At 50.0% G+C, this 21,130-nt stretch overlaps 1 protein-coding gene across 1 annotated transcript; it reads left to right on the forward strand.

Moving 5' to 3' along the window:
• Positions 1 to 2,664: 2,664 nt before the first annotated feature.
• Positions 2,665 to 19,674, forward strand: LOC122734271 (5'-nucleotidase domain-containing protein 2-like). The gene is made up of 13 exons (XM_043974977.1): positions 2,665 to 2,850; positions 3,887 to 3,961; positions 4,171 to 4,226; positions 5,122 to 5,215; positions 6,707 to 6,835; positions 11,945 to 12,005; positions 12,556 to 12,658; positions 12,888 to 12,989; positions 15,589 to 15,670; positions 17,792 to 17,878; positions 18,046 to 18,186; positions 18,460 to 18,524; positions 19,000 to 19,674. Exons 1-13 carry the CDS (start codon positions 2,806 to 2,808, stop codon positions 19,259 to 19,261), a joined length of 1,302 nt encoding a protein of 433 aa, XP_043830912.1. The 5' UTR covers positions 2,665 to 2,805; the 3' UTR covers positions 19,262 to 19,674.
• The last annotated feature ends 1,456 nt before the right edge of the window (positions 19,675 to 21,130 follow it).

The raw sequence follows: 21,130 nt of genomic DNA on the forward strand, positions 1-21,130 counted from the left end.
CTCACTAGCTGCTTTAAAAAGAACCAGGCTGGGGCAGCTAGGTGGTGCAGTGGATAGAGCACCGGCCCTGGAGTCAGGAGTACCTGAGTTCAAATCCGGCCTCAGACACTTAACACTTACTAGCTCTGTGACCCTGGGCAAGTCACTTAACCCCAATTGCCTCACTAAAAAAACAAAACAAACAAACGAAAAAAAAGAACCAGGCTGGGGGTGAATTTGGCCCATTTGCCAACCTCTAGTGAGGAATCCCCCATACCAATGCAGAGCAATAATCCAGTCTCAAAGAAGTGAAATGACTAGCTCAGGTCACAAGGTCACAGGGCCAGCATGAGGCAGAGGCATTACTTGAAGCCAAGGCTTCATCTAATTTTGTTTTTTAATATCATGACTCCGGGGGAAGAGAAATGTATGAACCAAGCAGGTAATCTGAGTTGGGTTTACCAAAGATGTGGCCACATAAAGCTCTTCATTTGACAAGTGCGGAGTAAGAATCTAGTTGGAGCTGGATCATACCATCTCTGCTACTGGAAGTAGCAGGCCTTTGGAGGTAGTCTGTTCTACCACACTCATTGTACTGGGAAGGAAATTCAAGGCAAGAGAAGTTGAATGACTTAACCCAAGATCACTTTACTAGTTTTGCAAGTAGATGAGAGTAAGAGGCCTGGCTTCAGATTACTTCTTCCTAGTGTGTCTGTCATAGACAGATAGACCTTTCCCATGCTGAGTAATCCTCTTTCTGTTGATGGCTCTAGCTTTCTGCTGGGCTTTGGGGGCTCGTGGGGCCTGTTTCTATCTCCCTTCTTAAGGGCCTCCATGTGTTTAGGCATCTGGGACCCAACTTGGTTTTGCAATTCTTTTCACTGGGCCTTCATTTCTTTTTTTTGTTTGTTTTTTTTCAGGGCAATGAGGGTGAAGTGACTTGCCCAGGGTCACACAGCTAGTAAGTGTCAAGTGTCTGAGGCCAGCTTTGAACTCAGGTCCTCCTGAATCCAGGGCCAGTGCTCTATCCACTGTGCCACCTAGCCACCCCCTGGGCCTTCATTTCTTGAAGGCCCTAAGCAGAGTTGGTCCTCTTAATCCAATGGATTGACTAGGAGGGCTGAATAGATTTCTCCAAAATCATGGAACGGATATGAGAATAATTTAAGAATCCATATACATTCAGTTGTCAGCAGATTTCTAAGGTAGCAGAGTCCCTTCTTCATTTGCCTTCCATCTCACCTTAACTCTGCAGCTCTCACAATCATTTTGACTCCAACCCTCTGTTTGGGACAGGGACAGTAGAGGAAGAAGGCCCACAGAGAAGGAGAGTGGGAAATGCTTCTGGAAATTTCTCCTGGCCAGACTTTGGAGACCGTTGGATGATTTGTCTCCTCTGCCTTGGCTGAACTGGCTGAGAGGCTTCAGTGTCTCCTGGCTTTGTACATTATGCAGCAATCCATGCTCACAATTGGGCAAACTCAAATTCACAGTAGTGGATGCCACTCCAGTTCCTGAGGAGAATAGAGCCCCTCACCTACCTACCTACCAACCAGTCTAATTTGTAGCAGGAAAAACAGGGCACTTGCTAACTGTATGTCCTGGAAATATGTCAGGCAGGGATATCACATTACATGTTTAGTATTGAGGAACTGCAGGTTTTCTCTAGGCAAGTCGCACACAAACTGGCTGGCAGTTTAATGTTTCTCTCTTCACTATAAAGAACGTGAAGACTAGACCTTGAGCTCTCTTAGAGGAAGTGTTTCTGGGAGCCGGGGTTGTTTGGTGATGGAGAGAGTTGATTCCTGCTTTCTGCTATCTTAATGTTGGCTCTCCCCAAAAGCTCTGTTTGTGTCAAACTGCTGTTTCTCTGAGGCTTAAAAGAAGAGGATGGGAAGGAGTTTTTCCTCATAGGAATGATGTAGTGTGAATCCCCATCAAGAAGAAGCTGTTTGAGGGGGCAGCTAGGCTAGGTGGTGCAGTGGGTAGAGCACTGACACTGGAGTCAGGAGGACCTGAGTTCAAATCCAGCCTCAGACACTCAACACTTACTAGCTGTGCGACCCTGGGCAAGTCGCTTAACCCCATTTGCCTGACTAAAAAAAAAAGAAGAAGAAGCTGTTTGAGGAAAGTGTGGACCAGTGCAAAATGCATTGTGAAACATGAAAGGATTCAGTTTGAAAGGATTGGGTTAACTCCCAGGACTAGACATTAGGAATCGCATGATAGGATATTGGGAGAAAAATGCCCTGAGTTTTCCAAGTGTGATATGCATGCTTGGGAAGTGAGGTGTCCAGTGATGGTGAATTTGATGTTGGGCAGCTTCCCAAACACGTCTTGTGTTTGGGGGGGTCTTGGCACTGAGGACTTAGCACTATGATGTAAACGCCTCCTCTTTGTTCCCCCATTCAACAAGAAGTAAAGACATGTGGGACACCACTTACTTGAGAAATGCAGCATTATCTAGCTGCCCATAAGGGGCCTTCCAGATCTCAGCTTTCATTGGTGGAAGTGGAGGCTTACAGAGCTTAGGGCTATGCCATTAGAAACCCACAAGATTTACTAAGCCATTAATTACCTAGCAGTTCCCTGGCTCTCTACTGCCACTTTCTACCATGGTGCAGGATCAGTCCACCCTCTAGGTTGGCCTAAATTCTCCTGTCTGTCCCATATTTTGGGCTTTCAGATCTGCTCCCTCCGGGTGTGTGTAACCTTCTAAACCCTTCCACCATCTACGCCAACAACGAGGTGTGCCTGGCGGACATTGAGATCTATGGCTTTGACTATGACTACACTCTGGCTCTGTATTCCAACTCCCTCCATTCCATGATCTACAACACTGCCAGGGACATCTTGGTGGAACAGTATAAGGTAAGGCAGGACTTTTCCCACCTGCTTAGTGGCCTGGCCCTCAATGTCCCACTTGGGAAGTGCAAAGCACACATGTTGATGAATAAACACCATGCCATTGACTTTGTCATTTCATTGGTTTTTCAGCATGATGCCAAGGTTTGGTTTTGAGGGGGACAGGGAAGGGAGGAAGTTCTTTAAATCTCCCCAAATGTAAGCAAAGGGAACCTTTAGAGACTTGCTCTCAGGGGACATGTGGGATGCTTAGATGTTCATGATACCGGAGAAGTAGAGGTGGGTGAGCTGGAGGCAAATCCTCCATTTGACCTTACTTTGGTTTGCTTCACCCACAGTAAATCACTTTGACTTCCCTGAGCTTCAGTTTCCTCATCTGAATTCGTGTGTGTGTGTGTGTGTGTGTGTGTGTGTGTGTGTGAGAGAGAGAGAGAGAGTATGTGTGTGTATGTGTGCGTGCGCTGTGTGTGAGACAGTGAGTGTTGTGAGAGAGTGTATGTGCGTGCGCGCGCGTGTGTGTGAGATAGAGTGTGTGAGTGTGTGTGTAAGAGAGACAGAGTGTGTGTGTGAGTGTGAGAGAGTATGTGTGTGTGCATGCGCGCGTGTGTGTGAGAGAGACAGAGAGAGTGTGTGTGTGTGAGAGAGAGACAGAGAGAGAGAGAACTTCTGGCATCACCACTGTGACCTTCTAAAATAACTTGCCTCAATTGTAAGAAGAGGTTTAATGATTGAATTGTGAGGTAATTTGGGTATTTGTCATTATGGGGCCTTTCAAAGGGCAAATACTTTGCATTCCAGCTGTTTTCCCTACTGCCTCCTCAGCTCCAGTTTCTAGAACACAGAGGAAGACTCCAAAACAGAAAGTATTAACATTCCTTGGTCATGGCTGACACGAGGCTGAGGGCCCCATGTCTGAACAGAGACCAGATAGAACTTGGCTTGAGGTGCCTTTTTTGGAAAGCAGGGCCTCTTCCTCCCTCCTCTACTTCTTTTCTTCTTACAGATAAGTTTTGACAATTGTTCCCTCCTTTCCCCTCTGTAGTATCCAGAAGGGATCCGCAAATATGACTACCTACCAAACTTTGCCATCCGAGGCTTGCACTATGACATTCCCAAGGTAAGGCCCTAAGGCCCCTTTGACTGCTTCAGTCCAGTACCTAGGTGAGAGTAGGGATGTATTGTATTGCCGCCAACTTTCCATCCTTCCCCGTCCCCCCCCCCCGCCCCAGAAATGGGTCTGGGTGAGGCAGGATGTGACCTCTCAGCCAATTCTCTTGGTGGGTTTTTCATGTACCTATTGAATCTCTTCCCATTGGGCTTGTCTAGGGCCTACTGATGAAGATTGATGCTTTCCATTACATCCAGTTGGGCACAGTTTACAGGTGAGATTTTCAGGAATTAGGGTGGGAGGAGAGGTAGACACAATAGTGGTGGAGGAATTTTGCTAAATGGCCCAGAACCCCAATCTCGATACATAGAGAAGTGAGTCTATAAGAATATGGTTGGGGGGCAGCTAGGTGGTACAGTGGATAGAGCACCAGCCCTGGATTCAGGAGTACCTGAGTTCAAATCCGGCCTCAGATACTTGACACTTACTAGCTGTGTGACCCTGGGCAAGTCACTTAACCCCCATTGCCCCACAAAAACAAAAACAAAACAAAGAATTTGGTCATTGATTTGTGGGCAGGAGTGTTGTCTTAGAGACTTTGAGGCACTAGTTTAGGTTAGCTATCATTCACATGCTTGGTCAGAGATCCTCTTGTCAGGGGGCAGCTAGGTGGTGCAGTAGATAAAGCACCAGCCCTGGATTCAGGAGGACCTGAGTTCAAATCCGGCCTCAGACACTTGACCTGTACGAGCTATGTGACCCTGGGCAAGTCACTTAACCCCCATTGCCTCACCAACAAAACAAAACCAAAAAAAAAAAGATATCCACTTGACTTCCAGAGACAGAGGAATTGGCCAAAGCTAACAAATCAATTTCCCTTCACGACCAATGTGATTGTTTTGTTTTGTTGAGTCTGGGAATGGGTGATGACTTTTGAATAGAAGGTAGGAATCTTCTCCCAAGTCTGGCTTACTTTCCTTATTTATCAGACATGCCCACATTGAGATGTCAAGGATCAGCTGATGAGTAATCCGAAGCTTGGAGATCTGCATCTGGAAGGGACGCATTGCTCCAGAATGTTCTTTCTCTCCACAACCGTCCATTCTTTTGAATGGCCTCTGCTTCTCCACTTATTCTCTCATGGTTTGTTTGCTCTTTTTCTCTCCTAGGGGCCTCAAGCCAGTCCCAGATGAAGAAGTGATTGAGTTGTATCAAGGGACACATCACATCCCCCTTCATCAGGTTAGCGGATTCTATGGCAAGGTAAGTGGACAGATCCTTGAGCCCCCCTCCCCTGGGGGTCAGCCTAACAGTGATTGAAGGGAAAGGCTGGGAGTAGAACATGAGCAGATTGGCTTTCATGATTACTGTTGGCTCATTCATCTCTTGCCCTTTGTAACTAACCAGTGTAAAGACTGGTGCTTACCCAAGGTGCCTGTGGGAAGACAGGCCTTTACACCAGGAGTTACCCTCGTGTTCACCTTTCCTCAGAGGGAGGTTAGGATTCAAAACCTGATCTCCCGAATCTAAAGACAGCAACCTCCATGACGTCACAAAATCAGCTTCTGTTGCTTCCTAGTCAAGCCAGCTCCTCAAGGGAACTCTTCTTCCTGGTAGATTCTCATTTCCCTGGACCTCTGGGTTAAAGTAACTGAGAACTTTAGACAGCCTAGACCTTGTTGGTGATGTTCATGGCACTTAAAGGCAGCCACATAGGTCTGGAGACCTCCCTTTCCTGTGCGCACACCTGTGGGTGTCTACCACACAGCTTATTCCCCACAGGGGCCAGGTATAATGGAGAGAGGGGAATTTGATTTCTATCATTGTTAGCTAAATAAATCCTTGGGGAGGGGGTAGTGAGGGGTGTCTAGTACCTGTCCATTGTGGCAAGTCAAACTATATGTGATCACCCTATTATTGTCCCAAGTTGAGGGAAAATTAGCTGGGGCTTATCATATATTTGTTGCTTAGAAATTAGAGGCTACTGTACCAGTTTGGGGGCATTAAGAATTTATTCAAGCATATTAAATATTAGTAAAGAGAGCGCACATGGCTCTGAAAAATAGGAAAGCTTAGCTAGGCAAGAGAAGAGAGAGAAAACAGGGCTGCGTGGCTCCCCCTCCATGGCCCAGGCCAGTGGAGAGATCAGTGAGCGAAAGCTTTCTGAGGGAAGGAGGAGAGGTGGCCCTTACACACTGCTTAAAGCTAATTGGCTAGCATCATTCAAATCTATTGGTTTACTAGATTTGAGGGTGGTCTGGCTGATATTAGAGTATGGAGCCCTCTTTTCTTTTTCTTTTTCTTTTTTAAGTGAGGCAATTGGGGTTAAGTGACTTGCCCAGGGTCACACAGCTAGTAAGTGTTAAGTGTCTGAGGCCAGATTTGAACTCAGATACTCCTGACTCCAGGGCAAGTACTCTATCCACTGCGCCACCTAGCTGCCCTGGAGCCCTCTGAGGGGCAAAAGCCTTCAGGTAGGTATGGTTTTTAATCCCTATTATTAATAATTTTCTCACACCATCATTGACTGACTCAGCAACAGGGACTTTGAACACCGGATGGCTTTGTGGAAGCTGTTCATTCTGGAGCTGTTCTTAGAACAGAAGCCTCAGGGCTCAGGGAGGTGAGTGGGCAATTGTCAGTGAAGCTGCCTGCCTTGTATCTCGTCATTAGTGAGGAGTATTGAGCTGAGGCAAGAGATGCAACACCTATTCCTCCAGGCATCTCACCCTCTCTTCCTTCCCCCTCTCTCAGGGACCAGCAGTGAAGCAATTCATGGACATCTTTTCCCTTCCTGAGATGACCCTCCTGGCAGTGGCCAATGACTTCTTCATTTCCAACGATATCGATTATGACCCTATCCACCTTTACAAGGATGTCACGGTAATGCTTCCTTCTGCACACACCTGAATTCCTCGTAGATGAGCTTGGAGAAACTGGGGCTCCATGGGTTCCATCTGAGCCAAGGATAAACCCTAGGATGCCATTTCTGGGCTTGCATGAGGTCTCCTTTCTTTCCATCTATCACTCGCTCGCTGGGCTTGTGCCTAGAGGCAAGAGCTCAGAGAGAGTAGCGGTCGATTCTCCGTAGCATGTGGCCACCATGCGAATGCCTTACTGTAGCTCCGATGGCGTGTACTGGAATGTACTATGTTCCTTAGCTTTGAAAGCACAGCATCCTATTGGTGCTTTCCTTAGTCTCGTCCTCATCATTCCCTAAGTTGTATATTCTCAGTGCCAGAGCCATGAAGTAGACAGTGGGCACACTAGACATTCAAAAGATGGCATGATCATCAAGGGCCAGAGTATTGGCTGAAGGTTGCCGGAAGGAGTGGAACCTCAAAGGAAGGGGGAAGGGCCCAGGTTTTAAGTTAGGGCAGGGTGAATGGGTGGCCCAGCTTAAATAACGATGCCATGACGTATGTATGTATGTATGCGTGTGTGTGTGTGTGTGTTTCTAAGGCAGTGGCGAGGGCCAGGGAATCAAAGACAGTGACTAGTCAGAGTTGGATTTGTGTAGGGAAGTAATAGGAAATAAATTAGTGAGTTTAGTGTGCAGAGTTGTTACATGCTAAGTATACTGTTAACAAGGTTCTGGGCCTGAGCTGCTGAGTGGAGAGCTAGGGGCCCACCTCAAAGGTGGCTAGATCAGTCTAGCCTGAGTGATGGGGGTCATCATCCAGGACTGGGATGGTGCCTGTGACAATGGAAAACAGGAGAGCTGCGAGAGCAAATGAACAAAATGACTGACTGGGATGGGGGGAGAAGAAGGAAAGTTTCCCATAGCCACCAACCCCAGTGAATGCCTGCCTCAGTGGTCCTGTGCCAGGCACTGTGTCCAAAGAAAAGCCAGGCCAATCCCTGCTCTGGCCGGGCTCCCAGGCTGGGACAGAACAGGATAGGGGCTCAGATAATGGCCACCCAAGATTGACCATGGGAAACAGCAAAGAACTCTTGAATAAAGAGGAGGGGGAGAAGATTGAGGCAAGGAAATTGTGGGAAGCTTCTGAGAGGAGGTGGTGGGCAGGCCCTTGGAAGTTGTGTACACTGGGCCTTAGCAGTAGTGTGAACCAAAGTGTGCATGTAAACAGCCATAGAGATTTGGGCAGAGTCCTAGAGCAGTGAAGGGTAAGATTTGGCCCTTGGATTCCAGGCTAAAGATGGAAACTCTTGGGATTGGGAGATCTCTCAGGTTGCTCACAGCTCTGGAGTCGATGAATTTTTTTTTTACTTTATCTCTTAGGCAGGAGTGAAAGGGTTTTGCATATGACAAGTGTTCATTTGGGAGGAGTATATAGGGTAGAAAGGAAGAGAGACTATTGAACCATCCCCATGAGAAGTGATGAGGGCCCAGCCTAAGGTACTGAGGAAGGAGGACTGGGAAGATGGAGGGAATGTATGGGAACAGTGCCGCAGGGCTCCAGGACCTGGAATAAGGCTCAGAGGGAGAGAAGTCTGCGGGAAAAAGGAATGAGTGGAGCCACAACCTCTACTGGCTCTTCCCTCCTCCATGTCACCTTTCCTAGAAGAGGAATGTTACCCTTTCTGGGAAAGGATTGATTCCTGAAGAGTCCCAGACGCTGTTTTGTGGCATAACCCATGCAAAGAAAGGAGAGGGGGTTATTTGGGGGTCACGAGGTCAGTCTCCCTAATGTGTGACTGAGAAATGAAAGGGTCTGTCCTGTCTCCTCCCACCCCTACCAGTGTCCTTTCTTTCTTTCTTTCTTTCTTTCTTTCTTTCTTTCTTTCTTTCTTTCTTTCTTTCTTTCTTTCTTTCTTTCTTTCTTTCTTTCTTTTTTTTTCTGGGACAATGGGGGTTAAGTGACTTGCCCAGGGTCACACAGCTAGGAAGTGTCAAGTGTCTGAGGCCAGATTTGAACTCAGGTCCTCCCGAATCCAGGGTCAGTGCTCTATCCACTGCGCCACCTAGCTGCCCCCCCACAGTGTCCTTTCTTAGGGGAGGTAAGACCATTGTAGAGAGCAACATAGAACATTGTAGAACATTGGCTATTCTCTGAGAGACAAAATCTCTTCCCCTGCAGTGGTAGCTGAGGGCTAGATGAGTTTGCATTTTTCTCCATCTTTCCTAACTTGAACTTGGGAAAGAACAAGCTGTTCTGTTAGAGGAGAGCAGGAACCCCAGGCAGAGACCATTTTCTCTTATCTTTCTGAAGCAGCTGCCAAGGCAGCTCTGCAGCTTTGAAGGCCAGAGAAGCGTTACTGCCTAATGAGCTCAGTATGGAGGTTAAGAGATAGACTGGAGAAGAGAGAGGACCTGCCCCACCCTACCCCTGTACCTCTGAAACCATCGGGTCTGATTAACCAGCTCCTCTCAAAGAGGCAAGACCTTGGAAACTTCCCACTTTCCATTTGGTTTTCTGGCCTTAGAATTCTTAGTGAGTGGACAGAGACAGGGAGCTACCAGTTGGGTGTACTTAAGTTGTTGGCAGGCTTGGAACCTTCCCACAAAGTTGTCATTGTATGTTAACATTGGTCTGGGGGCGGCTAGGTGGCGCAGTGGATAGAGCACCGGCCCTGGATTCAGGAGTTCCTGAGTTCAAATCAGGCCTCAGACACTTGACACTTACTAGCTGTGTGACCTTGGGCAAGTCACTTAACCCCCATTGCCCTGCAAAAACAAACAAACAAACAAAAACATTGGTCTGTCGACTTCCCAGTAACCATGGGAGCCTGTGGCATCCACAAAATGAGCAGATGGTGTGGAGATGGTGCCTAGTACTTCTTGAATAAAGACATCCCAGCAGACTGAGACCCGCTCTGGACCTATAGTCTCCTCACTTACCTGATGATGACCTCCCCAATCCCTGCCTTCCTCATCCGGGCCCCCACTGTACTACAAAAGGAATGCGGCAAAGAGGGGTCTGACAGGCTTCACCCTTTAGTGGTCAGAGCAATTCCAGTGGCAGGGGTTTGAGCCAGGGTGCCCCATTCTGGGAAGGAGAATTTGAAGGGAGGTAGCCAGATGGTGAGGGCTCCATCAGAGGAATGAGGGCAGAGCAGAGAAGATGTGGGGTGGCAGGAAGGAAGGCCAGGCCAAGAGCACTGGGACAGGAAGGGGCGGACGGGCCAGGAACACCCGAAAGGAAGGGATTTCCCTGTCATCAGAGGTTCCCAAGCAGAGGCTCTGACTTCATTGGGACATTCTTGTTCAGATATGGAGTCAGGCTGCACTAGGTGACCTGAAGGCCCTGCTTAGAGGGTTAGGTTGGTACACCAGAGAAGGGGAAGTCCCTGAAGTGAATGGCCCTTAGTCTCTTCAGTTTCTTCTGTCTGTCTCTCCCTCCATCCCTCCCTTTTCTCTCTTTCTCCCTCTCTCTTCTCCTCTTCCCTACTTCTCTCTTCCCTCTCTGCTCTCCCCTTTTCTCTCTCCTTCCCTCCCCCTCTCTCCTCTCTCTCTCTCCCCTCCTCTCTTCTCTCCCTCATCCCTCTCCCCACACCCATGGCCTTTCCTCATCCTTGTGTCCAGTACTTTTCCACTGGTGTTTCCTCCTGCCAGAAACATATTTTACACTCTGGAATTCTGGGCCTATGTGTGCTGGCATCATGTGCCCTGATTACTTTTTGGGCTGCAGGAACTCTCCGATAAAGACTCTCCTGTTTTCTGGTGGGAGAGAGCTGGGCTAGGACTCTGAAGTGGGTGGGATTCCATCTTCTCAGTCTGCCTGTGGTCTTGTGTGGTTTCCTGGCCTGGCTAGGATACTCCCTGCCACGCCTCCCTTCTCTTCCAGGCTGCACAGCAGCCTGTCTAATTCTAAAAAGGTGGAGCCTAAGGTTTGGTGTCCCCCCCCACTCCTGCTTCTGTCACTGCTCCAAGAAATATGGTCTTTCCTAGGGTGATTCCAAGGATGCTTTGAGCAAGCACAAGCTGGAGCTGTGTGGGCTCATCCGGATCATTTACATTCCAGGCTTCCAGATAAGGAACCTGAGATGCCCAGATGTTAACAGACATTTGGGCAGTAGCATGGCTGGGGCTGGGACCTGAAGGATCTCCCAGCGTGGTTTAGGGTCCCCCAAGAGCTCTGTGCCACCCAAATTCATTTGAATAAAGAGGTGTTTCATTTCTAATTGATAAATATAAGTAGATCTGAGCTCTTTGGGCATTCTTCACTCATCTTCCAGAGTAGTTGAGAACTGCTATATTATATCCCAGGAATCCCCAATTCCCCAAACCACAGAGAGGCCTAAGGGAGTTCATCCTGGAATATTGCTGCATTTGTTGAACTGTGCATTCTCTTTTCTAACCCTCCCACCTCCTCCTCCTCCTCTGAGCCCTTGGAGACCCCAGATAAGTTGTTCTTCTTGTGTGCCTTTGGACAAATTCATCTGTCATCTCTGGTTGCTTAGAGGGGTGAGAGTCGTTTGTTTTTCTCCAACTCAAGTGCTTTCCTTCACTTTTCTGGGACCCTTTTTGTGTGCTCAGATGCTTGCTCTCTGGGAATATGCAATTGCAAACCTTTGACCCCCTGAAATGTGGAATGTGCTGCTGCTTTTTACCCAGATGGCTTCTTTCACCTCTCTCCCCGCACTGTATAAACCGAGAACCTCTCTGTTTCAGCTCTTCAAAGGTTGTGCAAAGTCCCAGATCCATCTCACTGATTCAGAGTTTGTTGTCTAGTCCCTTTGAGAGGTCTTGAGGGAGAAGCAGCTGATGGGGCCCCCAAGATCCATCTTGAGCTTGAGTTCTGCTGTAGAACACTTGGCTCTGGAGAATTGTTGAGTTTCTTGCAGCTGATGAGTAAGCAATAAGGCAGGGCAGTCCCTGAACTTGCCAGCTGAAATGTAGCTGGAGATGGACTTTCCTTCAAGACTCTGTGGGGCTGGATGGAGTCTTCTCCCTGACACCCATGGGCCACATGGGCCACCCCCAGGGCAGTGAGCTAGTGAGCAGCTGCTCCTCAGGATGGGGATGGTTTTTAAAAATGTGCCCTTGCCTTTTCTCAAGCCACATGTCTCTTCCCTTTGTTGCCTTAGGACGCCATCAGGGATGTCCACATCAAAGGCCTTATGTACAAATGGATCCTCCAGGACTTGGGTGAGTTTTGTAGAGGCAGGCTCTGTATGTAGACGCCTGCAATGGAAAACAAGAGTGAGGGGGCACATGCCCATGTGAGCATGCATGCATGCATGTGGACATGTGGAGACAGAATGGGGACCATATTTCCTTGGAGCTTACCTCAAAATGCCTGAAAGGCACATACTCTCTCACCCTAACCCTAACCCTAACCCTAATGCGACCCTAACCCTAACCCTCTGATAAAGAGGATCAAGAGCTGTTTCTATTTGTAACTGAATATTCTGTTGTGCTCTTAGAGGTTTGGAGGGCTTAAGCAGTCCTCCCCTACCCCAGAAATGATGTACTATTCTGAGGGGAAAGCACTACGGAGAGATCTCAGGGGAAGGGCTTTGTCTCCCCAGCTGCAAAAAGGGCTTCGGGCTTCACAGGTTTGATGCGAGGACTTGCCCCAGCTTGGGATTGGATTGAGATCAGGCCTTCAGATTGTGACTGACTGGTAATGCAGAGTTCCCCACTCTACTCTGGCCCTTCTGACCTCCCTCCACTTGTGTTTGTGTCTATTTTGTAGAAAACTACATCCTTCGGGGTGAGGAGACCTATGCTGTCCTACGCCGCCTGGTGGATAATGGCAAGAAGCTCTTTCTCATCACCAACAGCCCCTTCAGCTTTGTGTGAGTATCCCCAGAGGAGCAGGCTGGGGTGGCTGAGGTGGTGGCTCTTCCTCTTCTCCTGCTTCCTGCTGTTGGATCTGGTCACAGGTTCATGTTGCAGTGTGTTCTGCAGAGGCTGGAGCAGCCACTGGGGCAGGGGCTTTTGGGGAGGTGGGAGACATTTGAGGAAGAGAGTCCTCTGTTGCCACAGAGAGGCCACAACCCCCCATGCTCTTCTCTGTCTCTCCAGTGACAAAGGCATGAAGTACATGGTGGGCAAGGAGTGGAGGGACTTCTTCGATATAGTCATTGTGCAGGCGGATAAGCCACATTTCTTTAATGATGGCATCAAGTAAGTGTGTGGGTCTGGAGAGGACAGCCTCATTTCGTTCTGTGGCCTGCATGTAATGGTGGGAGGGAGGGAAAGCAGGATAAAATCCTGCCTCTAAGGGGCAGCTAGGTGGCACAGTGGATAAATCACTGGCCCTGAATTCAGGAGGACCTGAGTTCGAATCTTGTCTCAGACACTTGACACTTACTAGTTGTGTGACCCTGGGCAAGTCACTTAACCCTCATTGCCTCGCCACCAAAAAAAAAAATCCTTCCTCCAGCTCCAGGTGGAGCTGGCCTTTTGTGGGGCCTTTCTTTCTTTGGCCATAATTCACATTTAAGTAACCCCTTAGTGCTTTCCTAAGCCACTTCTCTCACAAGCACTCTGAGGTGGGCCAGTTTTATGGAGGAGGGCACTGATGGGTCCAAGGCCCTTGCTAGTAAATGTGGGATCCAAGACTTGAACACAAATCTCTGGCCTCCCAGCCCAATATTGTTTCTGCCACATGATGCTAGTCCTCTAGCATTTACTTTTTTTTTTTCCCATATTTTTATTTATTTGTTTTGTGAGGCAGTGAGGGTTAAGTGACTTGCCCAGGGTCACACAGCTAGTAAGTGTCAAATGTCTGAGGCTGGATTTGAACTCAGGTCCTCCTGAATCCAGGGCCAGTGCTTTATCCACTGTGCTACCTAGCTGCCCCATCCTCTAGCATTTATGAATTGGGCTTCCAGGATTTTTGGCAGGGCAATTGCCCAGGGTCACACAGCTAGTAAGTGTCAAGTGTCTGAGCCCAGATATGAATTCAGGTACTCCTGAATCCAGGCCCGGTGCTTTATCCACTGTGCCACCTAGCTGCCCCCTCTTCTCTTTCATTTTGTCAGAGAGTAAGTTTTTATGTCATTTTGCCTGAAGTTGGGCCTCCATGTCGCTTCCAGACCATATCCAAACCATGCCGTTCACTTTATGTGCTCCTCCCCTTCCTTACACCCCCATTAGAAGGGAAGTTCACAGGGCCCGCCTCCCTCAATTGGCTCTTTTTGCATACTTAGTATGTAGTCTGGCACATAGTAGGTGCTTACAATAAATGGTTTTGCTTTCATTCATTCACTCTGACTGTAGAAATGAAACAATCTATTGAGTCACTTATTTCCATCTCAGAGCAGTGAACCCAGCCCTGGCTCAGCCCTAGGCCCCATGGGTCCCCCAGAGAAGCTCTGTTAGCTCTACATTTTTTCCTCATGTCAGGAGTTCGTGTCACAGAGCAGGGCGGATACCATATTGTCCACTCCAGCTTTGGAAATGAAGCCTTCAGCTTGGAGTATTGTTGTTGGAAACCTTGTTGATTGAAGGTGTCCTTAGAGGGATGGAGTCTGCTTGGGAACTTTCAGGCCTTCAGTCTCTGTTTTCCAGAGGCCTCACCTTGACTTCAGTGTGCTTTCTTCTTGCTAGGTCAAGGCCACTTTTCCATAGTTTTTCAAGGAAGAGCAGTTGTGAGCAATGGAGGGGTTTAGACCCAACCATTGAGAAATAAAGCAGAGACCAGGGTCTACTCACAGGCAGATGCTCTGGAAGAGTTGGTAGCTGAGGCCTGGGGCACAACCGAGGCCCAGGATGTTTAGGGACAGTGCCAGCTACTCCTGGCTGGGTTGGCTAGGGCATTGACTGTATCCTAGAGAGGCTGCCTCTTTGATCTGAAGCCCCGGGGCCCTTTGTTTGGGTTTTTGGCCCTTCCTCCCATTGATTTGACTAACTACCCATGTAACCCTCCCAAACCTCCCACATGCATGTATTCTCTGGGCTGAGGCCAAACAAAAGCATCATAAGCCTGGCTCAGATCAAGCCTTCCCTGGCTTCCTCTGTTCCTGGTATTCCTAGAATAAAGGAAGTCCTTTCTCTGCTTTTAAGTATTGAGACAAAGGAGGAAAGGCAGTCTGCAGCCATTCACCATCCCAGGCCACCCCAGGGGCCTTGGCTGCTTTCTAGGGGAGGGGCAGCACTGGGCCAGGTGGGAGGGCTGGAATTTCCTCTGTGGCCTCAGGCTTGCTGCCTGCCCCTCTTCCTCCCACTGTCTCCCATATTGTCCCAGTGGCACTTGGCACAGCCCCTCCCCCAGAGCAAAGGTGACAGACCAGTGCCAAATGAAGAGGGGGGCACCAGCTCCACAGCTCACCAACACTCCCAAACATTCTGTCCAAGGTGACTTCTGATGATTGCCTTCATAAAAATCATCTGGTTCTATCAAAGGGCCTTTAATGGGGGGGGGTTCTCAATTTCCTCTACGTGACCTGCTCTCAACATCTAGAATCTTCTATACCCCAACCATGTTCATGAACTTGTCAGATGCTGCATGGCCCATGGCTTTTCTAGGGAGGGAAAGAGGATAGGAGCAGATACACGAATGCCACAGGCTCTGGGACCAGAGGACCAGCTGCCCCACCTTCTAATGTGCCTTCTCTTTTAGAGGGGAACAAGAAGCCAGGCAGCCTGAGCCCAGTGGCTGGCTGAGTGAACACCCAGTGGCCCAGGCTCTGGAGCCATGCCAAAGACCAGCCAATGTCTAGTGTGGGAGGAGAGGGAGGAGGCCAGGCGCTGAGCAACAGCTGTCTTTTCTTTCTGGCAGACCTTTCCGCCGCTTGGATGAGAATGGGGACCTGCAGTGGGATAAGATCATCAAGCTTGAAAAGGGCCAGGTGTACAAGCAGGTGAGGCTCATGCCCATTGTTCCCAGGCCGGAGCCAGCTTAACTTGGGACAACAGGCCCCAAACCTCATTTCTACAGGCGAGTGTGGGGCTTCAGGCCCTACTGAGAGGGAAGATCCTGGCCAAGGCTTGGGAGGTAGAGGGAAAGGATAGAAAGCCATCCCCAGGGTGCAGGATGTGGGCTCCCACTTGCAGCAGGAGGCCCCTTTTCCTGTCACCTTGGCAGTGCTTTTTAAGCTTAGGGTTGACAGTGTGGCAGATGCAGAGAGTGTCAGTGATCCACGACCTGGGAAGATCAGAAAGGTCCCAGGGAATTGTGTGGCTCACTGCCTGGCCTGGCCTGAAGCTGGGGATGGGGGTCCAGTGCTTCTCAAACCATCGCACTCAGAAGAGGTGCCCATCCACTCCCCTCGGGGTCCATTCCCAGGAAGGATACCCAGGGTTTAGGCCCCTTACTTTGAGAGACGGGTGATGTTTCCAGAGGCAGCATTTCTAGGATCTGAGCTCTTAGTCTGGGACGAGATCCACAGGCCAAGAGGAGGAGCCTTTCCCCTTCCCCCTTGAACCGAGTCAGCCACCGAGATGAAAGAGCAGCCTGGTCGTGCTGGTGCTGGGCACACCTCTAACATCTCCCCTTTTTGGAGCCTACGACTTGTTTCCAGAAGAAAGATTCCTTCACTCAGAGTTGGTCCTTCCAACATCCATCAGCAGGGCCGTTAGGATAGGAGATTGGGGCTTCCACAAAGTGGACAAAGGAAACAGTCATTTCTCAAGCGCTCATTGGATTTGGTGCCTCATTGGATTTTGGAGCCCCACAACAGCCCTTGGAGGCAGCTACTGTTATCCCCATCTTTCAAATGAGGAGCTGAGACAAACAGGTGAAGTGACCTGCTCAGGGTCACACAGCTAGGAAGTTCCAGAGACCGGTCATCTTAATCCCAGGCCTAGTACTCTGTCCACTGTACCACCCAACTGCCCAGGTATGGGGAGTTATTTCCTCCAGACCTCAGAGACCATGGGACAAGGGCTGCCTTCAGTAATCTGAATGGCATGGCTTTACTCCTGAAACAAAGGCAGATATTACCCTTGTCCTCTTAACCTCATAGTCAAGGCAGTTGTTGAGATCCTATGCTTCTTTGTTAAAATAGTTATGAACACCCTTACCAGCAATCTGAGGCTGTGTGCTGAGGGGGATCCCAGGACCCTTCTCATCCCCCTGACAGCCAAAGCACATTGCTTTGAAACGTTCTCTTATCATCTGGCTTAGGCAGCAAAAAAATCCCCTAGTTATGCATAAATCCACATATGTACATGTGCACAAGGGCAGCTAGGTAGTGCTACCTGGCATCAGGAAGACCCGAGTTCAATCCAACCTCAGACACTAGCTAGGTGACCCTGGGCAAGTCACTATACTGTTTGCCTCAGTCTCCTCATCGATAAAATAAGCTGCAGAAAGAAATGGCAACCCAGTCCAGGATTTTTGCCAGGAAAAACCCCAAATAGGGTCACAGAGAGTTGGACAGGACTGAAAACAACTAAACACCTTATCCCAGAGCTGAGGGGCCCAAGAAGGTCATAAGAAGTGCCTGATAGGACTAGGATCCCAAGACTGCTGCCACTGTAACTTTAGGCTCTGCTATCTGTGGTCACTGACTTTAGACAGCTGCCAACCCCTGACCCACAGAATCTAGAGTTGTTCTTTGACACAATCTACTTTAGCTAGGGCAGGGGAAGTATGCAGGACCCAGCCCGATCCAATGGTAGTTTTCTACACAAAAAACCAAACTCAACCTTGAAACTGTCTACCTGGGATTCTGTGCTGGGGGCAAGGAGCTCAGGGCGAGGGGAAGGGGACAGTCCTTTGTGCTGTGGAAGGATTTGGGAACAGAATGCAGACTCAGAAAGGGGCTGCCTCCTGAGAAGCACCATTCACCAAGTCCATGTTTTTGTTGTGGGGGGTCAAATGGTGCCAAAAGAGGGAACGAGTGGGCTGCCATGATTTGGGGGTGGTAGGTCAGCGAGGTTAAATGTCAGTGAGTTATGGGGAGGAGGAGGAGTGTTGCCCAGGGAGGTATTTGCCCCCTTCTGTAATTGTTTCCCCTTCCAACTTGCTCCATCCCCAGGGGAACCTGTTTGATTTCCTGCGACTGACTGGTTGGCGGGGATCTAAAGTCTTCTACTTTGGCGACCATCTCTACAGTGATCTGGCAGTGAGTCTTTTGAGGGAGTCGGGGTGGAGTTCACACCAGGGGCCGCATGGACAGTGATGGTGGGTTTCCTCTCTGAGGCCTAAGGAAAAATTGATTGAGCACAGAGGGGCACCAAGGAGCAGGTCGTGGCTGTCCTCTTCACTCTTCACCACGCTTCCTTTTTCCAGGACCTGATGCTTCGTCATGGCTGGCGTACAGGGGCCATTGTTCCAGAGCTGGAGACTGAGACCAAGATTGTCAACACGGAGCAGTATTCCCAGTCACTGACGTGGCTGCAGGCCCTCACTGGCCTACTGGAACGTATGCAGGTCAGTGCTCTCCCTCTAGCTGGTTCCCTTGGACCAAGAGACATGGGTTAGAGTGGCAGAGCTAAGGCAAGGGACTGCTCATAATACTTCGAAATGTTTCCAGATTAAGTACCGGAAACCGGAGGCAGGTAGTGGCCTGTGAGCTGCTGGATCCTTCCGTCTTGTTTCGAGGCTGGCCCTCTGGCTCAGCTGGAGGCTTGACTGGATCAGGATTTGGGTTCTGGGATGTGGGAAGACTTAAACTGCAATGCTTTCTTTTTGGTCACTGCCCAGATGTTTCGAGATGCTGAGTCCCAGCAGGTGCTCCAAGACTGGATGAAGGAGAGGCAGGAGATGAGGTATGTGGCTAGGTCTGGGGGAAGATGAGACTTGGGCTAGACCTCCCTAGGGTGGGAGGTAGCTTCAGCCCCTTGAATGAATAACCTCCCAAGACCTCTGGCCCCATGACGCCAATAGTGTGAGGCCTGATACCCAACATTCTCCCTCCCCTCTCCCTAACACTTTGTTCCCCCACCCTTCACCTGAAGAAGCATGTACCAGACATGGGGTGGCCTAGGTGCTTGGCCTAAAAAACTAACAAAACAGCCTTGGCCCTCAGAGACTTGTGATCTGGGAGGATGTCAACAGTTTGGACGCCCCTGTTGTATTGAAATTCATCTCTACAGTCCAATTTCTGTTTGTCCAGAGTTGGATCTCAGAAAGCCATTGCTCCCTAGGTTTTGTCTGTGAAGCTTAAACCAGGCCCCAGGGCTGAGCCCACAGTGGGCCTTTCCCACTGTGGGCTGGAACTCTCAAACTGTTGTTTTCTCCCAGGGCCGTCACCAAGAATTTGTTCAACCCTCAGTTTGGCAGCATCTTTCGAACTTGCCACAACCCCACCTACTTCTCTCGACGGCTCTGCCGCTTCTCAGACCTCTACATGGCTTCCATCAGCTGCCTGCTCAATTATGACCTTCGCTACACCTTCTTTCCCCGCCGCACTCCTCTGCAGCATGAGGCCCCCCTCTGGATGGACCAGCTCTGCACAGGCTGCATGAAAACCCCCTTTCTGGAGGAGATGGCTCACATTCGTTAGGCTGTATGCTTCCCCCCCTCCCATCCTCCCCCTCCACCCAGGGCTGAGCCATCCGCAAGGCCAGATTCTTCTGGTCCCAGCACATCCCCCTTCCCTCTCCTAGCTCACTCCAGGGTTGGGAGTCAAAGGGGGAGGCTCTATTGGCATCAGCTGTTGTCTTTGTGCCTCTTCATCTTGACCACATTAGGGACCCAGAAGACCCTATTCCTACTGTCCACTGGATGGCCATTCAAAGGGTTTGTCTGCTTTGGTGCTAGGGAGGAACCCGTCCCTGAGGCTTGAGGGATGGGTGCCCCCAGTTAGGAATCTTTCTCTTGGCCAAGCAGCAAAGCCCAGCCACAGCCAAGAGAGAGAGACAGAGAGGGAGGGAGAGAGAGAGAGAGAGAGAGAGAGGGAGAGAGAGAGAGAGAGAGAGAGAGAGAGAGAGAGAGAGAGAGAGAGAGAGAGAGAGAGAGAGAGAGAGAGAGAGAGAGAGAGAGAGTGTGTGTGTGTGTGTGCGCGAGCGAGCGAGCGCCAGCATGTGCCTACGAAAGTGGCAGGCAGAGAATCTTAGAACTCAGGCTAGTCCCAGGGGACCCTTTCTCCCTTTGCTTGCCCTTTGCCAGGTGGCATCCCAAAGGACTCCCCCAAGGTCTCAGTGTGCCTGACATGAGGTTTAGTTTGAAAGCGGAGTGGAGGAAATGGCTGTTGTTCTTTGGGGCATTCCCTCCGAAGGAGCTGGGGAGACAACCAAGGAAGCAGCTGCTTTGGCTCATCAATCTTCCTGAAAACAGCAGGCCACACCCTCGACCCAGGGCACTGCAGCCCCAGCTTTCTCTCTCTCTCCCCCCCCCCCCCCCCCCCCCCTCTCTCTCTCTCTCTCTCTCTCTCTCTCTCTCTCTCTCTCTCTCTCTCTCTCTCTCTCTCTCTCTCTCTCTCTCTCTCTCTTTCTCTCCCTCTCCCTCTCCCTCTCTCTCTCTCTCTCTCCCTCTCCCCAAAAAGCTGCAGCCTTGACTCTGGGAAAGTTGAAGGGGGTGGGGCTAGCTTACCTACTGGGTTTGACTGACTGTGAAGCAGGAGATGCCTCCACAATGTTCCCAGCATTCTTGCCAGTAGCAGGGGCTCCCAGTTTGGTCAAAGCATATAACAAGAGACTGGCCATCGGCTCAGCCCCGCCTTGGAGGGGCTGGCAGGCTCTTTTCCTGTATCTTTGGCCGATTACAAAGGAGCCCGAATCTGGGGAACATCTCCAGACGACACCATGCTGTCACTGCTCCTCTGAGCCCTCCAGGGGCAGGCTCCCACAGAGTTGGAAGCATCTCTGTGCTGCCCTCCTGCCTCAGCCTTTCTCCCCTTGCCTGTTTCCTCTTAAAAGAAAACACCCACCCCCAAACCACTTGGTTTTCTTTCTCCTTCCTTTCTGAATATGCTCTTCCCTGTGCTTCCCCAGAGATCCAGCCATCTGCTTGAGTGAATGACCGAGTGTTCTTGGTGGCTTGATCTGCAAGTGGCAAGTGCTGGGGTCAGTACTAGAAGAAGCAAGCCACCCCCTGCTTCCAGACATACCTAGAGGGGTCTAGTGACCCAGGACCAGAGCTTTGGTCTGAGAAGACAGGACTGGGGAGGGCAGCCATTGATTGGTCAACATGTCCTCACAGTCATGTCAGGTCAGAGGTAGAAGTGGGTGAGGTGGGTGGGCTGATGACTGAAGTTGGCTGGAGAGCCAACTATGAACCAGAGGCCAAAGGCAGTTTTAGGGCAGCTAGGTGGCCCAGTGGATAAAGCACCAGCCCTAGATTTGGGAGGACCTGAGTTCAAATCCAGCCTCAGACACTTGACACTTGCTAGCTGTGTGACCCTGGGCAAGTCACTTAACCCTCACAGCCCCGC

The sequence above is a fragment of the Dromiciops gliroides genome (genome assembly GCF_019393635.1).
Source record: "Dromiciops gliroides isolate mDroGli1 chromosome X unlocalized genomic scaffold, mDroGli1.pri SUPER_X_unloc_6, whole genome shotgun sequence".
Lineage (NCBI taxonomy): Eukaryota > Metazoa > Chordata > Mammalia > Microbiotheria > Microbiotheriidae > Dromiciops > Dromiciops gliroides.